The 10,749-nt window shown below is 39.8% G+C and overlaps 1 protein-coding gene across 1 annotated transcript; it reads right to left on the bottom strand.

Moving 5' to 3' along the window:
* Positions 1–3,310: 3,310 nt before the first annotated feature.
* On the bottom strand, positions 3,311–7,660 carry cbln1 (cerebellin 1 precursor). The gene is made up of 3 exons (XM_053622266.1): positions 7,409–7,660; positions 6,869–6,988; positions 3,311–3,620 (listed from the first exon to the last, which is right to left on the bottom strand). The coding sequence occupies exons 1-3, from the start codon at positions 7,658–7,660 to the stop codon at positions 3,423–3,425; spliced, it is 570 nt and encodes a 189-aa protein (XP_053478241.1). The 3' UTR covers positions 3,311–3,422.
* Between the last annotated feature and the right edge of the window lie 3,089 nt (positions 7,661–10,749).

Genomic DNA, 10,749 nt, shown 5'->3' with positions numbered 1-10,749 from the left:
CAGCTGAAGGGATGTGAATGCATCAGAAATCACACACTTTAGATCACTCTTGCAGCAAAATAATTCAATCCAGTGGGTGGGTAATTGAATTCCAGACGCGCTATAATTATTTCGCTTTCGCTCTGTCACAGGTAGAGCAAACATCCATAATATGGTTCCTTTTACGGCAATTAAAATTCAATATGCCGTGTCGCACCACCTTCCCTTCTAATTGCCACACTCTTTTGCTTGTACCCTCTTTCAGTGAAGTATTTTAGGAATAGTTACTGTTACATTGGCCCGTAATTGCTCACTGTTTGTGTGCTTGGTGAAGAAGCTAGGTGGTCAGCTTAACCATCCCTTTTTCTTATATAAGGCCACTGGTTAAAACAAACTCGTTAAGAAAAGAAGAATTTACTGAATAAATTTCTTGGTGAATAGATATTAATCTAGTACTTCTTGTTTTATAGATGCAAGCCAAATCAGATATGACTGACACAACATCAACATCAGCATCAACATGTATAAGGCATAACCTGGAAAAGACCTACAAAATAGTCTTCACAGACAATGTAATGTTAACTACCTTTCTACATCTGCTCTCTCTCTCTCCTCCTCTCGCTCCCTATCTCACTACTCCATCAATCTTAAAACAGATCCTGCCTCCAGGAGTGATGCCATATGGCTGTTTTTACACCATTACTTTAGGGGCCCCTCGCTCACCTCCACTGCACCAGTAGCTTGCCAAGGTCGCTGGCTGAGTTGAAGAGACTGATTTCATGTCAGACTGCAGTCAACAGACTGGGCTCAGGCCCAAAAGACACACCTGGTACATGCCAAAATGCACATTATTCGCCGTGTATCTCCTGTGACCTTAAGGTTACCCACTTAATAAATTGCTCTAACATGATAAGCCTGAATACAAATGCAAATGATTTATCTAATGGAATTTTAAAAAACCCATCATACGGACAAATTGTCTAATAACCAGATCAACCAGCTCAGATTTTTTAGTTCACGCAACAAAGGGCCCAATTGCATTATTTGCCCTTAGCAGTTAAATAAATCCTAAATATACTGACATGTAAGAAATGCAGTTCAATGTTAAAGGGAAGCAGTACACCAGTGTATCTGGAGCATATCAGACTCATACGGAGCTATTATCTACCCTAGTACTCCATCAGCTCTGTCAGAGAGCTTAAAAAAAAAACTGAAAGCCCGTTCTTCGGTCTGTTGCTGTCTCTGTCTGTTTTCATGCCTTGCCGGCCCATTGACTCTTGATCTGATTTGTTCCTCAGATGGATGGCTGAGTCCTAATGAGGGCCTCTCAGTAGGAGCACACCACCCAGACCCAGGCCAATATAGACAGCATAGAGCTGATCCCCTCCTACTTCCAGTGTATGACACTAACATGCTGCATCACTGCAGGGATTTGTGTGTCTGTTCAGCAAAGCAGTGACAGCCTGGACCATGGTTAACCTTCAGTATGTCAGTACTTCTCAAACCCAATGTGACTTCTCAGCCATTGCAGAGATGTGCTATTAATGATAAAGGCACCTTTAGGTCACGAGGAACCTCTGTGCCATTCTTTATTCCACAGTCTTCCTTTCCATGCTGCATAACTTCTGACTAAGTGCATTTCCAGTGATCTCCAAGGCACAATGACATCTTTAGCCACACCAATGATCAAACATAGTGGATCATTAGAAAGTAAGTTAGAGAGACCAACGATTAATGAGCTCAGTGGCTAAAATGTCACAGTAATTCAAACCATGTGATTCAGAAATCAGAGGAATTTCAGCATTCTCACCAGAATTTATTTTCAAAAAAGATCTGGCTCAAGGCTTGAAATGCTGAAACCGACAAAGAAAAATAAGGGTAATGGGAGAAAATGGAAAGAAAGAGTAGAAGAAAAGAAGATGAATAGATTAACACAGGTTGATTTTTTGGGGTAAACAGTTATTATGCAAACACAAATTTCCCCCTAGGAGCTCATTAATGTTTTGAGTGCAGCAGAGAGAGAGAGCGAGAGAGAAAGGAGTAAAACTCTCTATCACCCGCTTGACAGAGAAAGACAGAGAGAGAATGAGTGAGTGAGTGAACGGTAGAGAGAGAAAGAGACCAAACAGAGAAACTTTGTATAACTGGGAATAGAGAAAGCCACCCCTAACAGAGAGCAAAAGAGTGTCATTGTCTAAACACTCTCTCTCTCTCTCTCTCTCTCATTAAGTGTTTAGGGAAACAACTGAATCACATTTTGACACTGAGAATTAGGTTAGGAAAAATAAAAATGACCATTTAAGTTTTATTGGATCAAAGCAAAAAACAATAATTAAATCAACTGATTGATGAGTAAAAGGAAGGGTTTCTTAATATTCACACATATCTTACAGTCAATAATAATAAAATTACTTTATAGTACTTCTGATATAGCTTAAGTGTAGCCACATTTCTGAAACAAAAACAAGAAGCATTGGTAGCTTGGCTGCAGCATTATGACACACACACACACACACACACACACACACACACACACATACATACATACATACATACACACACACACACACACATACACACACACACGCACGCACGCACGCACACGCACACACACACACACACACACACACACACACACACACACACACACAAAACCACTATTATTAACACTGAAATACAGAAATACAGATTAATCAGATTCAGATAGTCATAGAGTACATCATATAGAAATTTGAAGGATTTTATATATCTGTGTATATCCAGTATACAGTAAGAGTCTCTTTGAGGAGTTTGGATAATCTTCAGGCATAACAGACTGAAATGTGTCCTCCTGTTTTGAGGAGAATAGCAGAGCCAAAAAGAGCTAAAGTGCCCATTAAGACCGAAGGGAACAGCATTAGAGATTTATGTTTGAACAACTGAGATTGCCATTTGAAACAGGACAAATTTATGCAGGTGTGGATTAAGTTTTAGAAATTGCCAATGTGAGTTAATTAATGGGGCTGGATGATTTTGTGCATTGAGTTTTATGACAGACATTCCATAAATGTCTGATGATAGACATTCCTTATAGCAGATGAAAAGTTAAATAAGGAGATATATGAGGAGAAAGGCAATAGCCTCTATAGTTTTATTGTTAATTGTTAATTATTGTAATCATTATAATAAAATAAAAAAGTTTTGGCTGTCCAGAGCTGTAGGCAAGCAGCGGAGCGAGCATGTCAAAGAGCTAGCCACACTAATTCTCTTTTCAAATTCCTTCTTTATATATATATATATATATATATATATATATATATATATATATATATATATATATATATATCTCAGTCACACACAAACACACCTTCTCCCTATCATCATCTCTCTTTCTCACTCTATCGCCACAGTCCCACAAGCTGGTGAGCTGAAGAGCAATAGTCCCTACATGGAAAGCCCCTCGTCTACAGAGGGAAGACCAGGAAGCCAGAGAAGGTGGAGTACTTCCAGCCACCCATCAGGTTGCCCCGCTCCAGCTTGAGGTAGGCGCGATCGCCTTTCTCCATTTGAATCAGAACACCATTACTGGCAGCCTCACGCGTCACGTCCTGGTCTCCAGCAAAGGCTGAGATCACAGGCCACCCATTGTGCATGAGGCTCACCTGTAACAAGGACACAGGTTATAAGCAAGGCACTTACAAACTTTCTTTTTTCCCCCTTCTAATTCACAGTTTATCATCTTTCTGGGAAAAAAAAACATAACCATGCTTTCCTCCTCTCCATATATAAACTATCATAAAGTAAAACATCTTGATGTGATGTAATTATTGCGGTGTTCTAGGCAAAACTTTTACGAGGTGGACTGACTTTCATTCGCATCTCTGTTCAGTAACTGTCATTCATACACTTGTTAATAACCAGTGAATGTCTCAGCATTAGAAGCTATAATTGAGCTTTAAAGCTTATTGATGCTTTTATGGGCCATAGGGAGAGTACCGGGGGTTTTGTACTCTGTAGTGGAGTAAAATAACACGATACTTGCTCAGTGAGCAGAATTACTGTATGTGTGTATAAAAAAAAAAACATGTCTAATATCAAATGTCTTTTACCACAATCATACAGTAGATCTATTAATAGATAATAGTCATGGCGTCTCTGTGTAACAGAGTATACCATACATCAATAGCAGAGTTGAAAGACATGTATGGAACAGTCCGTGTAATCCCTGCTGGCAAAAAGACATGCAGTCAATTGTTCCCATCAGCAGCAATTACATGGCAGAACAAATGGAGAAGCAGTTGGAGCAGGATGTCAGGTCCATTCAAGTCACTTTATTAACGCTAAAGCACCCAATTAGGAGAGGGAATATGGACAGAAGTCTACTGATTGGGTCATCACCCTTGAATAATTCAGTATTTAACAGAACAAACAGCTTCTGACACGCAGTTCCCGGGCTGGATAACAGCAGAATGGTGGCTGGTCACTTTGAGTGGTTTCTATTTAGAGATTTAAAGATTAAAGAGACTTTCTGCTTTTAAACATTTTGTAGGCACAGAGGTCCATTCCTAATGATTCAAGATTTTATTTTTAAACCTAGTTTTATGGATAATCTCAATCTATGATCTATGATAGATCAATTTAATCTGATAACCTTTATAAAATATCAACAATATTTATATTGCGACCAGGTACGTTTGCGGTCCAGATGGCCTTCTACAGGCTTTTTCAGTTGAATATTGTGCATGATGAAAAAGTAACCGTTTTACAACAGCAAGATGCCATTACAGAAGTATTCTCTTAACCCAAGAGTAAAACATATGATGTCACTACCTCTGCATAAAAAAGTGTATTCTTGGATTTGTATCTTTTCAGCCACTTTCATTCAGAATGTACCAGAAAGCTTACATATTGTAATGTAAAGAACTTTATTTGTTATATGTTTATTCCAAGACTGTTATCAGCACGTTTAGTTACTTTTGCATTTGGTATACTACACTTAAAATAACACAGAAAGTGTTACATTAGAGATTTTAGTTGGTTAACTCATTATATAATCTTGTCTTTGATGTAGTTTCACAAAAAGACTCCTATAATTGCTAGTAACTATTTAGAAGGCAAAAGGCACAGTAGCCTTCAAAATGACTGCTGGTTCTGATATAACACACTTAAAAGAGTATATGACATGCGTACAAATCCCTTTCACTGGCTTGTCCTGGTTTTAAACCTGGTGAGCATTTGTCGGGTAAAACTAAATACAACGAAGATCATGCGCTCGAGTTTAAAAGGCCTGTGTAAATGATTTATTCATAGGCAATCCATGCAGTGAGATTCATACATTGTGGATATATGCACTGTGCATGGATGACAGGAGAGCTTTTAACCACTGACTAACTTTAAAGCTTAGTGGTCACTGCGGTTATGATGCTTCAGTTAGCCCATATTAATAAATAAGGCTCATTAAATGGATAGCCTTATTGATACATTCTCCTGAAGAAAAGCGTACTAAGCTGCACCATTCCTTGTCACTGGAGTGATACCCTCAAGCAAACACACTTTATACATTTAATATCTATCTTTCACCTGGAAATGTGGATATGGTGTACATTCCATAAAGATTTAAAGGTATAAAGATAAAGATCTAATAAAAGACATTTTATCCACATTTCCAGGTAAAAGTTAATGAAGGTACAAAAGATAAGGGTACCACCCCAGTACACACGAATACTCTCTTTTCTCACAGTGTATTTGCTTAATACATTGATTTATGTATATGCATAATTATATATCACCATGAGTATTATGTTTTGCATTTATATGTTATTTGGCCTATATTTCACAGTTTTAATCAAACACTAAGACCAGACATCTAACAACCTCCAAATAGATGCATTGTGAATAAATGCATATATATGATTAAAGAGCTATTGTTGAGGTTTAGAGTAGGCGTGAAGCAAACTGCATGAAGATATGTTTTTTCGTTGGACCTTTCTGCCTCTGAGACTTCCTTATTCTTTTTTTCCCCTTTCATTTAATCACGAAAAAACTGCTTTTATTCAAGCTCCTAATTATTTATTCTGCACGCTGTGTGTGAGATGTGGTGGGTGAATGTTTAAATAATTTGCTTGTTTTTATTTCTCACTTCACAAAAGGTGTAATTTGGCCCTTGTTCAGGGTTTTTTTTCTTTCTTTTTTGCCCTTGAGATAATTTCACTAGTAGGCCTATTCAGAGCTCAATAATGCAAAGTGACTGCAAAACATCATGATAAGTTTGAATTAGTCATAGTTTTAAATAACAGCGCTGTCAGCCTGATTCGTCTAAAAGAACAGAGTGGATATTTCTTGGAATGTTTTAATGAGAGATGTTATATATATATATATATATATATATATATATATATATATATATATATATATATATATATATACACACACAATCTTTCCAACCTCTATATATATATATATATATATATATATATATATATATATATATATATATATATATATATATATATATATATATATAAATTAATTAATTACGTATGTGAAAGTCATTTATTGTCACTACACTACAGGGTCTTGATATTTTGCGGTACGCTCGCTGATCTTGACCAATCCCGAGTGACTCCACATGGGACACACAGGCACTGGTGCAGAAGTCATTAGTTCGTGTGCGTAATACTCCGCTTATGTGCTCAAAGCCATGGCTACATTTATTAATAAGGCGGTGGATAGTGTTGAAACATTCCCTCTAAATAATTTCATAATAAACACTGATACTTATCTATTTTTATATTGGTTTGCATCAGCCTGTCCATCACGATCAATCAGAACTACACACATACGCACGCACGCGCGCACGCACGCACACGCGCGCAGACGCGGACAGATGCGCACAGAGAAAACTACTGACCTGGATAGTTTGACGGTTATAAACCTTCACGACGTGGAAATTAAAACTGTAAATCCCTTTTCGTGGGGCGAAGAAATTACTTCTCTCTTCGTCGAAACTTCTGCCGACGTTCACGAGAACCTGCAAGAGAAGACGCAGCGCAGAGAATAAAGAGTCCGATCATACAAACAGGCACTAATCGGAACAGAACTGAAATGTAAAATCTGGTTTATTGGAATACAACTCAACGTAAAGGTTATGAATAAAACTGAAGTTTGTGAATGAAATGAAATCCGAACAGAATTTTCCGCTCGATTTGCAGCGCTTTCAAGCCATATTTGCACACTCGGTACTTTTCATATTATTATTATTATTTAATTCGATTTTACTATCAGTGGACACGTTGAGGAAAAATATCCCAGTGTCCCACCTGAGAGCAGCTCCATCAAAGCAACATCACAGCAGCTTCTCACCAGCACCGTGCTTACAATAGCAATATTTAATCGCGAACCGACCCTATTTAATCCCCCCGCTTTTTACATTCATATTTAATAAAGTTACCTGATCAAAGTAGATGACCATTGTCCGATTACTCATCTCTGACGGCTCGTGGTTGGTGTTCCTGACAGCGGAGAATGCGACTTTAGCGCTTCCAGAGCGCACGGAAATCCCGAGCGCTGTTCCGGTGGGGTCAGAAGTTGGGTTCGAGTCGCACACGACCAGACATTTTCCCTCCAGCACGATGGGCTCCGTCTCATTCTGCGCGCTCGCGAGGCAACCTAACGCCAGCGCGCACAGCACAAACACCAGCATTACTGTAACTTCAGCCTGCAGTCTCCTCACCACTTCTCTCAGCCTCTCCTACTTCAGCTCGCTCTCAAAGTCACAGCTTGTCTCCAGACCTTTTTCCCCCGCACTGAAAATGAAGCGCTCTCCAGGTGTGGATGTCCAAATCAAGTGGGTTTTTCTTTCTTTATTATTATTATTATTATTATTATTATATTATTATTATTATTATTATTTGTCTTTTCTCCGAAACCTGCCTGGGATTTGTGAGTTGTCCGTTTCTAGATCCTTTTGTCCGTCGTATTTTTCCTGTGAACTCGTCTCGAGTCGGTGGTGCACGCAGCGAGGCCCTCGTCTAGTCGGCGCGCGGTTGAGCACATAGCGCGGGGCTCCGTCTGCTCGCGCGCTCAATTATTGACGCGTGAGATATTGGAAGTGATACACAAAGGCTGGTGAGCACGCGCCCTCGCCCCCACCCCTCCGCTCTGCTCCCCACCGGCCCACGAGCGCGTCTCTGGGCTGCCAATCGCGGCGCCTCTACAGCTCGTGACGTGTGGCAAAGCACCGCCTCTTCTGAAGAAGAATCATACAGGTGGGCTTGCAGGTACTTGTGATTCTGAAGAGAGAAAGGAGTCGTTGCTCAGTTCTTTTGAAAAATGGGGGCCATGACACGCGGACAAGAGGTCATTTGCGTTCTAATGGATTATGGAGGCAAATGATGTAGTCTTTATCAATGACTCCAAGAATGCGCGAGAACGCCTTTTTTTTTGCAAGGGAAATTAATGTAAAAAAAAAAAAAAAAAAACTTTCATTAAATCGATTATAGGTTAGTGTTCCCATACGCATGCAAGACACAAATACTACACACCGACTCACACACGTGAGTGCGCGCGCGGTATTGCAGGACTCATGGACACCTGTATGACCTTATACGCAGCACGTCGTTTACAGAATCATAGCTGGCATATCGCTATAGCGCTGTCTAAATAACTTAAGAAACGCGACCTATTGTTTAGAATATTTTGCCTGCAGTTTTTTTTTTTACAAGATGACGGAATCGCTCTGGCGTTTCAGACCGTACCTTAAACGCGTTTTCGCCTGCGGAAGGCCCGCGCGCGCTTCACGAGTTGACAACGTGCGTTCTGCGCCAGCGCACTCCCTACATGACATTTAATAAATGAGATCACTGAGCGGGTTGCAGGGAGGAAGGAAGACGTGGCAAGTTAAACAGAACAATGGACTGTCTTGACATTTGAAAGAAACAGCGACAGCAACAACAAAGCATGTAGGAGAATTCATAAGCTGAGGAGTTAATAAAAGACATTCGAAGCCGCCTTACTGAGAGGCCGAGGAGTGCTTTGCCACTGCATCAATCAGAACTGACCACTGAAGGGGGGGAGGGGATTGGGGGGGGGTATAAGTATATAATATGTATTGAGTTGAAAAATGATATAAGTATGTATTGAGTTAAAAGAGAGCTGTATCTTCCAGTAGAGGAATGTTTAACCACATTTAACCATAGCACCGAAAGACATCCATGACTCCATCCAATGCCTCAGTCAACTCCTATGTAACCAGTGTATAGGATTATGTCATAGTAATACTCACAGGAGACCCATAATAGGAAGGAATTGTGCCTAAGCCCTAAGGCAGACTTGGCTTAGGGAGCCTAATTAGGGAGCCTAAGTAGGGAAGGTCTGCCTCTGCCTGAGCTCTGAGGCCGACCTGGCTTAGGAATGTTGTAGGATGTTAAAACAGGACAACTGTGGTGGCCAAAGACTACATTTGGAAATATGATTATGTTGATAGAGTAAACTTTGTAAGAATAAAACAAAACTTTTTTACAAATGAATTGACTTGCGCCACAACTGTAAATCGTATATGACTAGGAGTTAATGGTTGGCGAGAAGACAGGTTGTTCCAATTAAGGAGCAGGAGTACAACCTGCCTAGTTGAGCTAGCTGTTGGAAGACAACATAAAAAGCCCATGTCATGATTGTATGATTCAGAATTTCTGCAGAGGTCTCAGCTTTATTTGACTTCAAACAAAAGTTTGATCTTTTGACATCTATAACCCCTTGTCTCTTAAATTTTTGGACTTAGGTCGAAGAGATTTTCTACAACTATATATCTATATATCTATATATAGAGAGAGAGAGGGGGCGGGGGGGGGGGGGGGTTGATTTTCAGCGACTGAAATAATACTGCACAGACATTCAATGATCTAATGTGTGTCCCACAAATCTAGTCATGCATTTGAGGATTTTAAAAGACGCACATTCCGCTGTCAATCAAATATTACATCACAGCTAGCCATCCTGCAAAAGACGGATCAGCTATTTTTTCTAAATACAGACAAAGATGGAGAGGGAAAGACAGAAAGAAAGAAAGAAAGAAAAGGGAGAGTCCCTCGTCACAGTAGATGAGCAGTGTAAGCTTGGCTATTGGAGCGTCAGGATGGATATTGCATGGTGACAGCTTTCTCATGAGGACCGATCCTGCCATGCACCACATCCTCCAGGTCTCACTGCATCTCACTGCTACCTGAGGTGCCTCCATCTGCCCAATTTGTAATTAAAGGAATAGTGTGTATGTATTTACCCATTTCTGGGGACCATGTGTACCTATGATGATACGATTAAAAGTTGATTTTGTCCTCAAAGGGACATTTGGTGAGAACCCCTGAAGAAAGATTACTTAGGATTAGGTATAAGGATTAAGAATATTCTTATTGAGTTGCACTTCAGTGTAAAGACAAAGACAACAATACTATTTTGTTTGTGTGTGTGTGTGTGTGTGTGTGTGGTTGGAAGCCAGGAACGGAAAGTCCTTGATGCATTCACACGTTACATCAGCTAAACAAGACGGTGGAAACAATTCTAAAGGAAACACCTCACAGTACATGCCTTTATTCTGAGAGAAAAGTCTGTCGCTGTAGATGTAGACAGACCTATAACTTAAGGTCAATAAACAGTCATTAGCAAGTGAGCATTCGAATCCACAAAATGAGGAGTTAACATCCAAAGTAATTAGCACACTTATTTAAAACATTTAGCACATTGTAAATAGAGCGTTACCATAACAACATGTGTAGTTGTTGTGCTTTGTTTCAACGA

The sequence above is a fragment of the Ictalurus furcatus genome, chromosome 4 (genome assembly GCF_023375685.1).
Source record: "Ictalurus furcatus strain D&B chromosome 4, Billie_1.0, whole genome shotgun sequence".
Lineage (NCBI taxonomy): Eukaryota > Metazoa > Chordata > Actinopteri > Siluriformes > Ictaluridae > Ictalurus > Ictalurus furcatus.
The sequence above is the reverse complement of the archived record's forward strand: the minus strand, read 5'-3'. Positions and strand labels throughout refer to the sequence as shown.

Excerpts from the sequence above, each read along its gene's own strand:
- cbln1 (XM_053622266.1), bottom strand. The coding sequence starts at position 7,660 with ATGCTGGTGTTTGTGCTGTGCGCGCTGGCGTTAGGTTGCCTCGCGAGC. Across the intron at positions 6,989-7,408 it reads TGGTCATCTACTTTGATCAG|GTTCTCGTGAACGTCGGCAG; the intron begins GTAACTTTATTA and ends CTTCTCTTGCAG. Across the intron at positions 3,621-6,868 it reads ATAACCGTCAAACTATCCAG|GTGAGCCTCATGCACAATGG; the intron begins GTCAGTAGTTTT and ends TCCTTGTTACAG.